This window comes from Hypanus sabinus, chromosome 10 (genome assembly GCF_030144855.1).
Source record: "Hypanus sabinus isolate sHypSab1 chromosome 10, sHypSab1.hap1, whole genome shotgun sequence".
Taxonomy (NCBI): domain Eukaryota; kingdom Metazoa; phylum Chordata; class Chondrichthyes; order Myliobatiformes; family Dasyatidae; genus Hypanus; species Hypanus sabinus.
The window spans coordinates 94,723,909-94,742,847 of record NC_082715.1 but is presented as its reverse complement, the minus strand read 5'-3'; the positions used below and the strand labels follow the sequence as shown (position 1 = coordinate 94,742,847).

At 39.0% G+C, this 18,939-nt stretch overlaps 1 protein-coding gene across 2 annotated transcripts in view; it reads right to left on the bottom strand.

Annotated features, from left to right (window-relative positions):
• The window catches only part of ascc3 (activating signal cointegrator 1 complex subunit 3), a 374,033-nt gene that overhangs the window by 345,702 nt on the left and 9,392 nt on the right, over positions 1 to 18,939 (bottom strand). For both annotated transcript variants that reach the window (XM_059982329.1, XM_059982330.1), the window contains exons 2-5: positions 17,019 to 17,169; positions 8,672 to 8,819; positions 6,113 to 6,696; positions 4,374 to 4,494 (exon numbers count right to left, since the gene is read on the bottom strand). In XM_059982329.1, the coding sequence (XP_059838312.1) occupies positions 4,374 to 4,494; positions 6,113 to 6,696; positions 8,672 to 8,819; positions 17,019 to 17,108 (943 nt within the window). In that variant the 5' untranslated portion in view covers positions 17,109 to 17,169. The remainder of the gene's footprint in view (positions 1 to 4,373; positions 4,495 to 6,112; positions 6,697 to 8,671; positions 8,820 to 17,018; positions 17,170 to 18,939) is intronic.

Here is an 18,939-nt window from a genome sequence, read left to right as displayed (position 1 = left end):
TCTATTCAGAGGCTGTGTCCTCTTGTCTTAGACTCAGCCACCATAAGGTACGTCCTCCCCGCATTAACTCTATCAAAGCCATTCATCATTCAACAGGTTTCAATGTGGAAACCCTCATTCATTTTTGTGCATCTAATTTGCATTTATTAAGTGGTTCCAACCTAGTAAAACATCTCAAGTTGTGTCACAGAATCATAAAAATAAACCAAGCAACACATGGAGATACTAAGATAGGCACAAAAGACTTGGTCACTTAAAGTGAAATATATGAGTAGCAAAACTATGCAATTTGAAAACTGAAGAGTTAACAACCATGCTGCATTTTGTTGGATACCAAGATACTAAATCTACAGAGACCCATGAACCAACTGAAGCTAATCCGCAATGTACTTAATTGTTAGTCTATCCTATCTACTTTTCCATGAAGTTTGAATAATTGTTTGCATCATAAAGTACAAATTCTGGCAATTAACATGAGAGAATAGTGCATGTTCCAGACTAAAGGAAGGCTATGGAGATGATGGAAAAGGGACATTACCACAAAAATATACAAATGCAAAAACTAATGCACAATACTCATTATCACCATCATGTGCTGTGTTGTACAATATGGGCGATCATGGTCTCTATGACGATGAATTTCTCAGCAAATTTTTCTATATAAGTAATTTGCCATTATCTTCTGGGCAGTGTCTTTACAAGACGGATGAACTCAGCCATTATCAATACACTTCAAAGATTGTCTATCTGGCATCAGTGGTCACATAACCTGGACTTGTGATATGCACCAGCTGCTCATATATCCAGCACCTGCTCCCTTGACAGGTGGAGGGAAGGAACACCTTACACCTCCTTTGGCAGAGACATATCTCTATCCTGCGCAATACAAGTATTCTGATTTCAATGGAACTTTGCTGATTAAAATAGAAGTGTGTTGCTGTGAAATTCCCATTTAGATTTAGTGATAACAAATTGAACATTACATTAGATACACAAATTAAATTAAAGTGATTATGAAACACAATGGGCTGATAATTTTTTAGTAAAAAAAAGACCGGGTGAGTTTTCTGTTACCACATAATATTTCCTAAGTAAGCTTAGTGTGAAAAGATTGACGAATTGAGGAGTGTCATAATAATAATTTTGATTATTTGGAGTCTTGATGAGCAATAAATTCAATTAAGATCCTTTATTATAACCACAATATCAATAAAGTAAGGGTCAAATTTAAGGAAAGTGAAGAAGAGACAAAGGAAAAAGTACAACAGTCCAGCAACATTGTTCAGTAGATCGTGTATTGTAGAACGTGGCTGTGAACGAAGATACACTCTATCACTTTGCAGTATCTTTCCCATTGGTTAGGATGTTGTGGACTTACAAAAGGGTCTCTGCAGGGGCTGTTCTGCTGATGCTAGCACTTAACAACGTAGTCAGTTACTAGACAACAGGGTGACCCACTGGGGCACCCTTTGAGAGAAAGTCTGATGTGACCAGAATGAACATGAAATTTTCCTGAATGCCGTTGATATTGCTTTGCTTTGGAAATTGAAGAAGAAAAACCAGTTTATTGAAGAAGAAAAAAGCGTAGCAAGGCAAATATAGCTCCTCCTCATTAACGAAGGACTCTTCTGATGGCAACATTTCTGGTTCATCTGCTACCCTTGTGCCTCTCGTTGTCATTCTGGAGATATGCAGTCTTTTCATGTGCCGTCTCTTCATCTCTTCTTTGTCTCTGATCTTGGAGACGTGCATTTCTCAGCTCCTTTGTCTCTTCCTCTCTCATCTTTTTTGTCCTGACTCTTTGATCATGGAGTTGTGCGGCCCTGGACTCATCCAATTCTTGTTCTCTCCCTCTCCTTGCCGCTTCCTGACGATGTTTAGCATCCCCCTTCTCTTTCCATGCAGTATAATTAGGCTGACCATATTTTTTTACCCTAATGCTGGATAGAAGATACGAAGCAGTAATACCAAAGGAAGCTGATTATTCTTGATGATGTGGTTGGTGCTCTCCTAAATGGCAGTGATATATTCACCGTTGTTCTTTGACTGCAGCAAAGGGTTTTATGGGTGTCTCAAAGTACGTCATTATAGGTTACGGGATGTTATGTCATGCTTAAATTTAGAGAAGATCCAATGTTCAGTTTTTGAATCTAGTCAAGACTTTTATACATTGTGGGGACCATTTTTGAGTTATTTTCAAAACCTTTGATTTGTTGTAAAAGTACAGATGGTGGCTAATAATATATTTTATTATATGATAAGGGTTTTTTCCCTCGTTTTTCTTGCTTTTCCTAACAGCTCTGACTTTGGTAGTGGGTTTAGATTATTTTTCTGTGTACCAAATTTTTTATATTTCAATATTACGATTTAATTTAATTTTTATGAATACAGGGTTTAGTGATTGTAACTTCATTTTAATACAACGTATTTAGTACTTTTTTTAAAACTTGTACATCTTCTTGTACTCTGTATTCCGTTATGCAGAAACTAATAAAAATATTGAAAGAGAAGTACGTCATTACAATAAGATTTAATTATCTCTCATTGATGGGTGGCAGTTAGATTAGTTTAATCCTGCACATGCTGATGGTGATATGTGACCACTCGAAATGGAGCTGCCCTGCCCTTTTGCTCCAGTTGGTGTCACTGCTGAGGCCAGCCGTGCGCATATGTCGTGGTGTCGTGTCCCGATTTCCATGATGGTGGATTGGCTCTTGGGTGAAAGTGGGCCGTGTTGATTTTTGCGAATGAGCAATTTTATACAAATATATAATCTTGAACTTTGCCTTCATTCTGTAAATTAGCGCATTTTAAGCCGGTTTAGCCGAAGTGCCGCTGTAATGCACCATTTGTGCTAATTAGAGGTAACAAACAAACAGAGCATGAGAGTTTTTAGTAGTATATGGATTGAGGATAAGTTTATATAGAAATGGGTTTTATCCAACTAGTCACCAACAGTTCTTTTTATAAATTTATGTACAGATACAGCACAGAACAGGCCCTTCAGGCCCAATGAGCTAAACCGTCCAGCAATCAACCTATTTAACCCTAGCCATGTCACAGTACAATTTACAATCACTAATTATCCTACTAACTAGTACATCCTTGGACTGTAACAGAAAACTAGAGCACCAAGAGGAAACCCATGTGCTCATTGGAATAGCGTACAAACTTCTTGCAAACGATGCAGGAATTGAACTTTGATAACCTGAGCCGTTATAGCATCACTAATGTGGAACCCTAGATATGCTTGAATATGCTTTCTAAAAAATGCAAAGCCACCTAATATCCAACATGTAATATTTGGCCAATTGCTAAGAAAACAGACAGTACAAATGTGGAAAATCATATAAATACCATACCAATGAATATCAACCTACAGCATTTATCAATATTACATAATTTTATCTGTCCTATGATTTGAATCTCAGGGTTGACATACAGGACATTAGTCAAGCAGGCTATCCTCCCTAAATCCTTTATTAAATACTGCTTATCTATATAGGTTAGATTGAAGTTGGTTCAAACATTCACTCTAATTATTATATGCATATCAAAAACATAATGAGTAGGGATAACTTTGATACATATGTACATGCTGCTTCCCTGGTTGGAAAGGTCAAAATATAAAGGAGGTAAAAGACCAGAAGAACATCTACCATAAATAGTGAAGTTGATGGCCAGATGTCTGGAGATATAGGCATTACAACCATTTGTGGAGTAATGCCCCCACATCCAATACACAAAATTTCAACCATAATTCTTAAATAAGGTATCTGTAACAAGAGTGTCCAGAATGCCCATAGAGCAGTTTCAAAATGAGTGGTCCGTCATTTGCTCCTTTCATTAGGAAACAGTGAATCTGTAATTACCTAGCCAAGAGGACTGTGAATAGGTTGAAATTAATCCAACCTATTCAACTTTTCCTTATATGTGCAATCTCTCATTAACTATCTAATTGAAGTTTCTTTTGTGTAGCTTCTCTAATTATTCTGTATCCTTGAGTATAATATGGAGACAAGTCTAACCTAACTAAGATCATACAAAGCTTGGTGCAGCTTATTTGCTTTACATGTCTAACACTCTGAAACTAATGCCAATGCTTTGTTTCCTTTATTAAAACTGACCTTATGCCTGTTTCATGACACATTATGATCTGTACATGTTCATCCCCAACAAAGTGCTTAATCTACCACCCTGTTCAAATACACATTCTACATTAGACCTTGCTTTTCCGCCACATTTCAAGGTGTACCATCTCACTCTATAAATATACAATGACCCTAACCCCAATACAAGTAGATCCCGAATGGCTCTAGTTAAAATTTTCATTCAGTTCCAAATCCTTTTATTTCAATTTGTAAAATTCTTACCTTGAAGGTAATTGGGCTTCAGATCCAGAGGGTGGGTGAGAGCCTTTTGAATGATCATAGACCTGTGCTGTAAAAGCCGCTCTATTAATTCCAATCCTTCAGGTCCAAGAAGTTCAAATAACTAAAATGAAATACATTTTGAGAAAAAAAGAAACTTCAAATGAATTATTAATATATTGTCATCAAGTACAAAGCTTGCTGTTCTTCTAAGAAATTATAGCTTCCTTGCTCAACACTTTAAACTTGGGATTTTGTGATCACAGTAATTACTTAGTTACTTTCCATACAGTATTTTTAATCAAATATTCATTGACCATTCTATTGACCAAGCTGTGAAAAAAGTCTGATAAAATAAATTAAAATGAAGATATGTAAACACCTGGCAAATCCAGAAATAGCCATATATTAAATATATATTTCAAAGTTACATATAGTCTTCCATCACAAAGGATTTAATCATCAATGCTTGCTGTCCATCAACAGCCTTTACAAAAAGTAAAACCTGCAGAAAATTATAATCAGTCACTACAATGAATTACCTAAAAAGTCATAAAAATGTAAGAAATGCACCTGTTTCAAATAGCAGTAATATGAGTTAAGAGCCAGAACAGCTGAATAGCATGGTACAAATTATCTGTAAAATTTTGCAAGTACCTTTGGTAACTTTTCCACCAACATTATGTGCCTATACACAACTGTTTGCCCATGGTACTTATTGACAACAGATATAGCTGAGTTAGCAAATGAATTTAATTGGGAAAATGGACATTTACTGAAATGATTTGAAAGTAAATGTGTTTAAAATAAAAATCTTACTACTGTAGGCAGAATGCAAATACGTTGTCAAATGGACATCAAACTCTTTATAAGGTAATAACAAGAATGTAATTTATTATCCATGCATTGTTGAGTTGACCTGAGGGAGCAGTAACTGGGTTTCTCGTTAATCTACAAAAGGTTGTTACATTTAGGTCAATTCAGACTGACAGTCCAGAACTAATTACATCAGTGAAAAACTGGAATAATACATGGGCCAGATTCAGTAAGGGCACAAGAGTTTTCTCAGAACATATAGGCAAATCAAGAACAGGGTTATGCAATCTGAAAACACCTTGGACAATTTTGATTGCCAAACTACTATATCTAACTGAAAAAATACCTAAAAGCTACCACTGAACAGCATGAAAATATTGCAATATAAACTTCGGGGTCAAAAATAAAGAAAAAGATATTCTAATAAAAATTATCAGCTTTTGTGAAGAAAGAGACAGTAATCAAGGAGAAAGAGGGAGAGCCAGCAAAAGGCAGCAACCCAGAGAGTCAGGGGAGACCTTGTGCTAGAGAGTTAGAATGCAAAGGAAGCAGCAATCCTGAAATCACAGGGTGCCAGCAGAGCAAGGGGCAGATGATGAGAGAGAAAGTGAGGTAAGACTGTAGGGAAATTGTGAGAGATGGATGAAGGAAGATTAGAGGCAGCTGGCAAAAGAGGTAGGAAGAGATGCTGTGAGAGAAAGGGGAAAAGATAGGGTGGCAGCACAGAACAGTGATTTAATGAAAACAGGAATAAATTTTCTAATACTACTACATACCAATGTTTCATATATTTGTACATTTCAGGAACTAAATATTGATTTCACTTTTCTGCATCTTTTTTTGGAAACACGTAATCTTGTTTAATTCTTTATATTTATGGAATGATTATGGTCAGTTTGGAATTATAAACTTAATGTCTGACATACCTCATTTTGAAGTTCATCATCACTTTTAGAAGATGCCAGCATCTCAAACAACGTACCACACAAGTCATCTGCAGTTGGTCGATCTGCTGACTCTTGTAAGGTTTGAACAATATAGCTATTAACTTGTTGCCTTAAAAATGAGCCATCCACTTTGTTTGAAGAATTTAGATCTGAACTATAAATCAATCCATTTTTATAATCTTCTTGATGATTGTTCACATATTTATTATAGTCTAGACTGAAATCCTTGTGGTTGTTTTCCTCGCAGTTCAAGGATATTTCATCTATACATTCCAAAGTAAATGATTCAAATGAAAAATTAATGTGTTTACCAAATTGTGCTTGAGAATTGTAGCTTGCAGGTTTATTTGTAGAAATTAATGTTTGTAGTACATCTTCACAAAAATATGTGACAACTTTATACACTGCATTACAGGCAGCAGTGGCAGCTGAAGAAGGGAATGGCCCAAACATGTGTTTAAGTGCTTTTGTTTCTTCTTGTCCAACATGGTCCTTATTATGAAAAGTTTTGAAGAGAAAAGCAGCAGCACTTTCTACTGCCTCCTGTTCCTCTTCAGTACCAACTATAGAGAAAATAAACAAAATATAATTTTTTTATATTTTAAAGTGACATAGGAATCAGTAGTACATGGTTAACACATGAATCTCAAATATAGCTTAAATTTTCCACGACAGAAAAAAAATTCCACACATAATGATCTTAATCGGTTATTACACACTGTCATTATGCTTTAGACATCAGTAAATATATTTTGTACAAATGGTTCTCACGAGGGGGCTTGGTCCGAAACATCGACTTTTCCATAGATGCTGCCTGGCCTGCTCAGTTCCTCCAGCGTTTTATGTGAGATATTTTGCACCAAATCATTATACATTATCTAAAACCTTGATTACTTTTGTTCATTAAAAGCAAAATATTTGAGGTAAACTTCAGTTGACATTTGTATCTTTGGAGGTCATCTTAAACTTAACTGCAAACCAATTTAACAATTATATATAAAATTAAATTCTTGCTTAAGTATATTCCAAAAATTTATGCTAACAAGCTGTGTTATTGAATATAGACTTTCAATATTTTAATGCAACCACATGAATCAACTGTCTGCATATCCTAACGTTTTTCTGAAGCTCTAACACCACTTTTTTCTCAATCTCAACATGCTATAGCAGATTAGCCTCTTTTTGTCTCACTATTGGACACTGAAGTAAAGCATTCATTAAGGGACTCCCCTATCTATTGACTTCCAGATTCTGATTTATTTATCACCAGATACATTGAAACATGCAGCGAACTACATCTTTGCATTAACAACCAAAATGCCAAGGACCAGGCTTTCCCTAGACTAGGATCACTGGTCTCCATAGTTAGTACCTGCAGCCTGATCTCCAAGACTGATGATCAGTGATGGGAGATCATTTCAATCTGGACTCTTGAGCATAGGCTCCTGCCACTGACTCTTTATTCTCACTCAAACCTGACCCAAAACCTTTACCTGACCTGTTTTCAGACTATATTTCCAGAAATTTAACAGCTCATCGCAGCCCTCTGACCAACAAGATCATAGAAAAATAACACTTCTAACCTAGAAATCTATCATCAGAGCTGGATCAATATTTCAGAAATTCTAAGACTAATGTGCAAACACCACCACCACAAAACTATAATATTTCAAAAAGATGTTTCAATGCTATCTTTCAAAACAAAAAATAAACTTTAAGACAAAGGTTTGCAACCACCTCTCTTTTTAAAAATTTTTTGAAAGAAAGGCAATATGACTACAAAACGCTGCTGGATATTAAGAACAAGTACTGCAAGTCTACCTCAATAGTGAGTTGATAGATAACATTAGAGCTGCAAAGCATGGGCTTGTTGGAGTACCGAAGACGTTGGAGACGTTTTGTAGTCCAACAAATGGTGCAAATGATTGTCTTGGATGTTTTTCCTGTGATCTCAAGACCCCGCGTGACATTCGTAATACAGAATACTGCAAGTCTGCTTTATTGGTGAGTCTGACAATGGGGGAGCAACATGGCCTCAGTCACTGCATGTACCAGGCCCTCATGCCACAGCATCACATGTTGCAGCCACCCAAGGAGAGGGTAATGGAGGCAGTGCGAGAGAAAGCAGAGGTATGGCAGCACACAGGAATCCATGCTGGCCACTAACAATAGTGCTGCTCTCTGGTTTCACTTAATGAAAGAAAAGCTGGATTGCCTTCATCTGTGGCTGCACTAGAGCATGAGGAGGAAATGCTGTGTGCTTGTTCTTGCAGAAATGGCTCAAGGACAACATCCCAGGCACTATCAATCCTCAGGCCATGCCACTCAGGGACTTGGACTAGTATCATTTTTTTTGTGACTGCATGTAGTATCATAACTATATGTGCTATGTGCTGTGTGTGATTGTATGTACTTTGTTATGTACCTTGGGCTTGGAAGAACACTTTTGGTTGAAAACTGAACTTGAACTTGATATGGTATAATTTATTTCATGTTGAATTTCCATAAAAAGCACATAAATCTCTAATGTTAACTTACCAAACTGTCTAGCAGCCTTCAAAATGTTCTTGAGTTCTTCATTAACAATTTGATGTTCATTCTTTGGTACATTCTCAACAAACCGAATTATATTCTTCCAAGTTAAACCTGTCTTGGAAAAGTATTCTTTCCTTTTTGATCTTTTTGTCTATGTAGTTAATAATTGAAAAAGATAAAATTAACAAGTAATCATTGGAATGTACACAAATAAAAACACAAACATGCAATTAGTATCTCAGTGAGCAAAAAATAATTTTGTAATAAATACATATCATTAAAACCTTAAGCATCAAATTCATGACAATACAGAGCAAATGTAATCTCTGCTGCACTGATTCCACTTTTTTCCACACACTGACTCAGGCACTACCTAACAACCTCCCCAACTCTTTCTCTGCTGCATTGATGACTGCATCAGTGCTGCTTCTTGCACTCATGTAGAATTCATCAATTCTGTAAGCTTTGCCACCAGCCTCCACACAGGCCTTCCATTGGTCAAGGTTGAAAATGGATGTTGCGTCCCAGCTATCTATGTTCAGACAATATACAAGCTAGGGTGGTACAATATGGTGAAAAACTATTGATCAAACAGCAGGCACCTAAAGGAACGGCAAAGACCAACACAGTTCAGCACCAGCAGCATTGCAGGTGTTGCCAGTCAGCATAGAATTCATTAGCTCCTTCTCCAATATTTATCTTCCTTTTCTTGGTCTCTCACTATCTCTAACTCCAGAGATAAAATTATGTACTGTGCTGACATCTTTTATAAACTCACTCACTCCTACAGTTACCTTGACGACATCTTTTCCCACTGTTAGTTGCAATAATGCTAATCCCTTATCTCATTTCCTCTGACTACATTGTATCTGTTCTCATCATGAGGCTTTTCATTCCAAGACATCCAAGATATCCCTTCTTTTATCAGAAAATAGGCTTTCTCCTCCACTGCTATCAGTGCTGTCCTCCCCACAAATCCATTCCCCCACTCCTACATTGCCAAGTTGATGCTTGACACAGATTAGAGGAATAACACCTCATATTTCATCTTGGCTGTCTCCAACTTGACAGCATCAATCACTCCCTTCTCTTCCCCATCCTTTATTTTCCCTTATCCCTCTGGCTCCATTATCCTTTCCATCCCTACTCCAACCTCACGACCATTATCCATGCCTTCCTTCCTCTAATACCCCACCTCCTGATAGAACTGAGTAGTGCACCATCTTTCTCAGCCCTTTGCCTCTTCCACCATTCCACCATCCCACCATCACCTCTTAGCTTTTCACATCATTCCCACTCCCCCCCCCCCCCCCACTAACTCCGGGCTGCTGCACTCTTTGATTCCAGTCCTGATGAAGGGTCACAGCCCGAAACACTGACTTTTCATTTCCTTCCATAGATGCTGCCTGACCTGCTGAGTTTCTCCAGCTCTTTTAATGTGTTGTTCTAGGCTTCCAGTAGTTAAAAATATGGCACTAGCAACCAATGGCGACATCTTGCAGACAGCACACAAAACTGCTAGGTACTCTAGAAGATACACTTCTTTGGAACTGTGACTGATGCAGTCTGCAGCCTGCAACCCATAATTTTTCCCCATACATTGGGTGTTTGACAGTGTTTGTTGTATGTGTGTTTTTTGATAGGTTCTTTTGTGTTTGTTTTGTGACTGCCTGTAAGAAGACGAATCTCAACATTGTATACAGTAGACATACTTTGATAATAAATGTACTTTGAACTTCAAATTTTGAACTTTGACTTCCAACATTTGTTCTTGTTTCAAAAAGTGATAAACATATGCACTAACCCAGTGGCACAGCTAGTAGAGCTATTACCTCACAACTCCAGCACCTAGCTTCAACCCTGAACTCACGTGCTGTCTATGTGAAGTTCCCACATTTCCCCTTTAACCATGGGGGTTTTCCAAAGTTCTCTAGATTCTCCCACATCACTAGGGAATAGTGAATTTCTTCCAATGAGTGGTGACTTCTGAGATATGAAAAGTGCCCTTTCTCTTATCAGAGTCTCACCATTAACTTTTATTATCAGAAAATAGCACTGTATGTCAGTGGCAGGTTGGTAGAAGACTTTTGTCCTGCATCTATTAAGTGTAAGGCTTATCCTTTCATATGTCTCAATGAATAAGTTGAAAATATACTCAATTTGTGCCAAACAAAGGTTATATTCTATTTTTCAGTACATTGAATTCTTGTGCTTTATTTGTTGGAATATGATATTGTGATGAATAAGGTTTTAACATCAAAACAGGCTGTCATAGCTTTGCAAATGATATTTCATCTCAGGTAAGTGAGCTAGGAGGAAAATGAAATCAGAGTCAAGGGTTAATTTTATGGCAGAGAATGAAATGATGGCTTTGGTTTGCCACATGCTAACCAATATAAATTAAGACCAGAAATTTAAATGAGTACTTCTATGGCACTTCAAGCTTCAAGCTTGTCAATAAGATCATGTCTGAATTATCTACTATCTTATCCATTTATCCCAGATTGCCTAAATAGCTACTAATTTTAATACTAAATATATTTCACGGGGATCATGTGATACTTCTTCAGAACTCAATGTTGGGCCTACATCCATATCTATTAAGACAACATTAAGAAATAAAGGATTGTTATATGATTAGTGGACAGGATTTGAAATGCATTCTCTGATGTCACAAACCAAGGAACTAAATTTGAGTAATAGATAAAGATAGAACAAAAAAAGACAATGATTTTTCTATAAGAGATTTAAATGTCTCAAGATAGAAGGGTCATTATATCCATGCCCAAGAGACAAAATATTGCTAAAAAGTAAAGATTTTTAGATAGTGGGACGTTAAGGACATTTAAGTAAGAAAAGATTCAATGCAGCTTGTTTTTATAAATTAAGATATTTTTGCTTGATAGAAGATCAGTGACAGGGGTACCTAATGTAAAATTATCAAGAGTACAAACATGGTAAAGTGAAAATCTCTTTATTGTGAAGATTACTGGAATGCTTTGAGTTAGTGAGTGGTTAAAGAAAAAAGGAGAAATATTTGGTTAATAGGAATATACAAGTGGAAAAAGTAGGTCACTGGTATACCTCTGAATTGCTCAAGTGACAAAAAAAGAGACATGATGAACCAAATGCCTCCTGTACTGGGGTAAGAGCACTACCACCCATCATTTTTTCAATAAGTGTGAACATCTCAAATCATAAGTACATAGAAACATAGAAAATAGGTGCAGGAGTAGGCCCTTCGAACCTGCACCGCCATTCTGAATGATGATGGCTGATCATCCAACTCAGAACCCTATACCTGCTTTCTCTCCATACCCCCTGATCCCTTTAGCCACAAGGACCATATCTAACTTCCTCTTAAATATAGCCAATGAACCAGCCTCAACTGTTTCCTGTGGCAGAGAATTCCACAGATTCACCACTCTCTGTGTGAAGAAGTTTTTCCTCATCTTGGTCCTAAAAGGCTTCCCCTTTATCCTTAAACTGTGACCCCTCATTCTGGACTTCCCAACATCAGAAACAATCTTCCTGCATTTAGCCTGTCCAATCCCTTAAGAATTTTATACGTTTCAGTAAGAACCCCCCTCAATCTTCTAAATTCCAGTGAGTATAAGCCTAGTCAATCCAGTCTTTCTTCATATGAAAGTCCTGCCATCCCAGGAATCAATCTGGTGAACCTTCTCTGTACTCCCTCTATGACAAGAATGTCTTTCCTCAGATTAGGGGACCAAAACTGCACACAATATTCTAGGTGCGGTCTCACCAAGGCCTTGTACAACTGCAGTAGAACCTCTCTGCTCCTGTACTCAAATCCTTTTGCTATGAATGCCAACATACCATTTACCTTTTTCACCGCCTGCTGTACCTGCATGCCGACCTTCAATGACTGGTGTACAATGACACCCAGGTCTCGTTGCATCTCCCCTTTTCCTAATCGGCCACTGTTCAGATAATAATCTCTTTTCCTGTTCTTGCAACCAAAGTGGATAACCTCACATTTATCCACATTAAATTGCACCTGCCATGAATTTGCCCACTCACCTAACCTATCCAAGTCACCCTGCATCCTCTTAGCATCCTCCTCATAGCTAACACCGCCGTCCAGCTTCGTTTTATCCGCAAACTTGGAGATGCTGCATTTAATTCCCTCGTCTAAATCATTAATAATATATTGTAAACTACTGGGGTCCCAGCACTGAACCTTGCGGTACCCCACTAGTCACTGCCTGCCATTCTGAAAAGGTCCCGTTTACTCCCACTCTTTGCTTCCTGTCTGCCAACCAATTCTCTATCCACATCAATACCATACCCCCAATACCATGTGCTTTAAGTTTGCACACTAATCTCCTGTGTGGGACCTTGTCAAAAGCCTTTTGAAAATCTAAATATACCACATCCACTGGCTCTCCCCTATCCACTCTACTAGTTACATCTTCAAAAAATTCTATAAGATTCGTCAGACATGATTTTCCTTTCACAAATCCATGCTGACTTTGTCCGATGATTTCACCTCTTTCCAAATGTGCTGTTATCACATCTTTGATAACTGACTCTAGCATTTTCCCCACCACCAATGTCAGACTAACCGGTCTATAATTCCCCGGTTTCTCTCTCCCTCCTGTTTTAAAAAGTGGGGTAACATTAGCCACCCTCCAATCCTCAAGAACTATTCCTGAATCTAAGGAGTTTTGGAAAATTATCACTAATGCATCCACTATTTCTTGGGCTACTTCCTTACGCGCTCTGGGATGCAGACCATCTGGCCCTGGGGATTTATCTGCCTTTAATCCCTTCAATTTACCTAACACCACTTCCTTACTAACATGTATTTCTTTCAGTTCCTCCATCTCACTAGACCCTCGGTCCCTTACTATTTCCGGAAGATTGTTTATGTCCTCCTTAGTGAAGACAGAACCAAAGTAGTTATTCAATTGGTCTGCCATGTCTTTGTTCCCTATGATCAATTCACCTGTTTCTGACTGTAAAGGACCTACATTTGCCTTGACTAATCTTTTTCTTTTCACGTATCTATAAAAGCTTTTACAGTCAGTTTTTATGTTCCCTGCCAGCTTTCTCTCATAATCTTTTTTCCCTTTCCTAATTAAGCACCTTGTCCTCCTCTGCTGGTCTCTGAATTTCTCCCAGTCCTCAGGTATGCCGCTATTTTTTTGCTAATTTATATGTTTCTTCTTTGGACTTGATAATATCCCTAATTTCCCTTGTCAGCCACGGGTGCACTACCTTCCCTGGTTTATTCTTTTGCCAAACTGGGATGAACAATTGTTGTAGTTCATCCATGTGATCTTTAAATGCTTGCCATTGCATATCCACCCTCAACCCTTTGAGTATCATTTGCCAGTCTATCTTAGCTAATTCACGTCTCATACCTTCAAAGTTACCCTTCTTTAAGTTCAGAACCTTTGTTTCTGAATTAACTATGTCACTCTCCATCTTAATGAAGAATTCCAACATATTATGATCACTCTTACCCAAGTGGCCTCGCACGACAAGATTGCTAACTAACCCTTCCTCATTACTCAATACCCAATCTAGAATGGCCTGCTCTCTAGTTGTTTCCTCAACATGTTGGTTCAGAAAACCATCCCGCATACATTCCAAGAAATCCTCTTCCTCAGCACCCTTAACAATTTGGTCCACCCAATCTATATACAGATTGAAGTCATCCATTATAACTACTGTTCCTTTATTGCACACATTTCTAATTTCCTGCCTTCCCCAACCTCACTACTACTGTTATGTGGCCTGCACACAACTCCCACCAGCGTTTTCTGCCCCTTAGTGTTATGCAGCTCTACCCATATCAATTACACATCCTCCAGGCTAATGTCCTTCCTTTCTATTGCGTTAATCTCCTCTCTAACCAGCAATGCTACCCCACCTCCTTTTCATTCCTGTCTATCCCTCCTGAATATTGAATATCTCTGGATGTTGAGCTCCCATCCTTGGTCACCCTGGAGCCATGTCTCTGTGATCCCAACTATATCATATTCATTAATAACTATCTACACATTCAATTCATCCACCTTGTTACGAATGCTCCTCGCATTGACACACAAAGCCTTCAGGCTTGTTTTTACAACACATTAGCCCTTATACAATTATGTTGAAAAGTGGCTCTTTTTGCTTTTTGCCCTGGATTTGCCTGCCTGCCACTTTTACTTTTCACCTTACTACTTTTTGCTTCTACCCTCATTTTACACCCCTCTGTCTCTCTGCACTTGTTCCCATCCCCCTGCCACATTAGTTTAAAGCCTCCTGAACAGCAGTAGCAAACGCTCCCCCTAGGACATTGGTTCCAGTCCAGCCCAGGTGCAGACCATCCTGTTTATACCGGTCCCACCTCCCCCAGAACTGGTTCCAATGCCCCAGAAATTTGAATCCCTCCCCCTTGCACCATTTTTCAAGCCACTTTTTCATCTGAAATATCCTCCTACTTCTACTCTGACTAGCACGTGGCACTGGTAGTAATCCAGAGATTTATTACCTTTGTGGTCCTACTTTTTAGTTTATCTCCTAACTCCCTAAATTCACCTTGTAGGACCTCATCCCATTTTTTTCCTATATCGTTGGTACCTACGTGCACCACGACCACTGGCTGTTCACCCTCCCATTCCAGAATGTCCTGCAGCCGCTCAGAGACATCCTTGACCCTTGCACCAGGGAGGCAACATACCATCCTGGAGTCTCGTTTGCGGCCGCAGAAACGCCTATCTATTCCCCTTACAATCGAATCCCCTATCACTATAGCTCTCCCACTCCTTTCCCTTCCCTCCTGTGCCCCAGAGCCACCCATGGTGCAATGAACTCGGCTGCTGCTGCCTTCCCCTGATGAGACATCTCCCCCAACAGTATCCACAACAGTATATCTGTTTAGGAGGGAGATGACCTCAGGGGACTCCTACACTACCTGCCAACTGCTACGCTGTCTAGTGACCACCCCTTCCTTTTCTGCCTGTGTAGGTGTGGCCAACTCACTGAACGTGCTATTCACGAATTTCTCAGCATCGCGGATGCTCCAGTATGAATCCAGTCGCAGTTCCAGACGCTCAATGCGGTCTGCCAGAAGCTGCAGTTGGACACACTTCCTGCAAACATAGTCGTTAGGGACACTGGAAGTATCCCTGATTTCCCACATGCTGCAGGATGAACAAACCACAGGGCCGATCTCAGCTGCCATGACCTACCCAATACTTGCCTCGACTTTTGAAACTTTCTCCTTTGAAAGAAACTTACCCGGCCTTACCTCACTTGGAGTGAAGCTCGTCCTCCTCCTCTTCTCATCAAAGCCTCTCAAGTCAAAGCCTCAGATCTCCACTCCTTCACTGGCCCATGCACTCACTGGCCACTTTACACAGGCCGCTCCGCTTGAGGTAACCCTCTATTTATTTGTTTGAGCTTTTCAAACTGCTTGGTCCCCTGACCTCGATTGCCCAATCAGCTGCTTTCTGCTGAGCCTGAGCTATTCAAATCTTGATTGCACAGTCCAAATGCCAAAATTGCCAGAATCTCTCAAGACAAAGCCTCAAATCTCCACTCCTTCACTGGCCCACTCACTCACTGGCCGCTTTCCACATGATTTGGCTAGTTTTGCATTGCACTTTTGTCTCAGTAGGTTGCTGCCACCATCTATTCCCACAAACGAAAAGGACCTCCTGGTAAATAGCTACCTAATTACCTGCATCCGAGCATTCAGAATGACAGGAGAGGTCATACCCTTCATATAACAAAAGAAATAAGACAAGTCTCATTTCCGCACCATTCGTCAAAGTTTGGGCATTATATAAAAAGTAATAAATGGAACTACCTCATCTTTCAATGCTGTAATTTCACCTCAATACAAGCACCATCTGCAAACTATTCAAGCCTCCTGTGATAATTGTTTGTATCCCTTACACATTATTGATGCAGTTGTACCTACTTGAAATTGGTCACAGCGCAAACCATTTGAGATAATATTTTACCAAGTGAAAGTTAACAATAATAATAAGATAAGAAAATATTAAAAAGTTGTACAAATTTCAGCCACAAGTTCTTAACTTAATACTTATATGGCTTAAAATCAATTACTCTCTATAAGTGGAAATACTACTTGCTTTAAAATAATTCTATATGAGCTCACGTAATACTGCAAAAAAATTTAAATATGCTTCAGTGGATTTTGCTGTGGAAAAAGTACCTGCAGTTCACATATCTACATATGCCCAGAATTGTCTACAGGCTGAAAATGATTACATCACTAGTGTAGTCGCTAATACATTTAACATTCATCTGATTTAAAAATGGATTAGGTTAGGTTAAACTAGAAAATGAAATTCTAAAAACTTACAAGCATTTCTGATGTATCCTCAATATATTCATCTTGCTTGGAGACATTTGAAAAGGAGCGCAATGCTCCAGTTAGACGAGGTAGTTCCATTTATTCTCGACTTATTGATCCATAGGAAAAGTAATTGAATTACGACTGGGATTTGCAAAACCTGCAGACAAAACAAAAGAACATTATTCAACTGATGCACAAATTTCTCAAAAGAAAAACAGAGTTAAAGAATTATGGCACTGCTGATAGACAAATAAAATTAGCAAACATATCAATAAAATAAGGAATAGGACAAAATAATGAGCAGTCAATCTCAGGTCATGCCTCTCAGGGACTTGTGCTAATATTATTCTGTGATTGTATGTGCTGGGTCTTAACTAAATGTACTGAGGGGGTGGGAAGGAGGTGACAAGTGGCATTCCACAGGGATTGTTTTTGGGGCAGCTTCTTTTCACATTATGTCAATGATTTGGATGATGGAACTGATGTCTTTGCGGCCAAGTGTGCAGACAATATGAAGATAGGTGGAGAAGCAGATTGGGTAATCAAGGAGTCTGCAGAAGAACTGAAACAGTTTGGGAGAACAGGCAAAGAAGCAGATGCAATATAGTGGAGGGAGGTGTTTTTCATGCACTTTGGCAAAAGGAATAAAGGCAGACAATATTTTCTAAACTGTGAGAAAATTCAGAAATCAGAAGTGCAAAGGATCTTGAAAGTCCTCGTGCAGGATTCCCTAAAGGTTAACTTGCAAGTTGAGTCAATGGAGAAGAATGCACATTCAATGTTAGCATTCATTTTTGTGAGGACTAGAACATAAAAGCAAGGATGGAATACTGAGACTTTACAAGGCATTTGTCAGACTTCACTTGCAGTATTGTGAGCAGTTTTGACCCCTTATCTAAGAAAAGATGTGCTGGCACTGGAGAGGGGCCAAAGAAGTTTCATGAGAATAATTCCAGGAATGAGAGGGTTAATGTGTGAGTAGCATTTGATGGCTCTGGGCCAGTACTCACTAGAGTTTAGAAGAATGAGAGGGGATCTTATTGAAACCAATGGAACGTTGAAAGGCCTAGATAGAGTGGAGGTGGTGAGGATGTTTCCTATAGTGGGGGGCATCTAGGTCCAGAGGGCAGAGCTTCAAAATAGAGGCTCTGTCCATTTAGAATACAGGTGGGGAGGAAATTCTTTAGTCAGAGAGTAGTGAATCTGTGGAATTCATCAACACAGATGACTGTGTAGGTCAAGTCACTGAATATATTTAAACTGGAAATTGGTAAGTTCTTGATTTGTTAGGGCATCGAAGGTTACAGGGTGAAGATAGGAGAATGGGGTTGAGTGGGATAATAGATCAGATATGAGGAAATTACAGTGCAGACTCAATGGGCTGAATGGCTTAATTCTGCTCCTATATGTTATCGTCTTACTGTGTTTTGCACCTTCGCCCCAGAGGATCGATGTTTCATTTAGCTGTATACATGTGTATGGTTGAATGAAAATAAACTTTGAAATTGAAATCTATTTCAGTTTACATAAAAGCAACACACACAAAATGCTGAAGGAAGTCAGCAAGCCAGGCAGCATCTATGGAAAAGAGTATAGTCGAGGTTTCAGGTTGAGACCATTCGGCAAAGGGCCCCGCTGAAGGGTCTCGGCATGAAACGTTGACTGTACTCTTTGCCTCAAAGGCTGCTGTATCCAGAGAGCCATGCCTGTCACATGACAGCACTACCCTCACCTGGTCAGAAGGCACACCACATGCCAGTCAACATTTCACTCCTCCCAACTAATCAATGCACACTTAACCATTGGCCACCTTAATTGGATTAACCCATCTAGCACCAAGCCATTGCCCCCCCCCCCCCCCCGGGTGAATCATCTGAGCTGGACCCTCCAGTCCCCTGAGTTATAACCTGTGCTTGGTTTGTTCTCG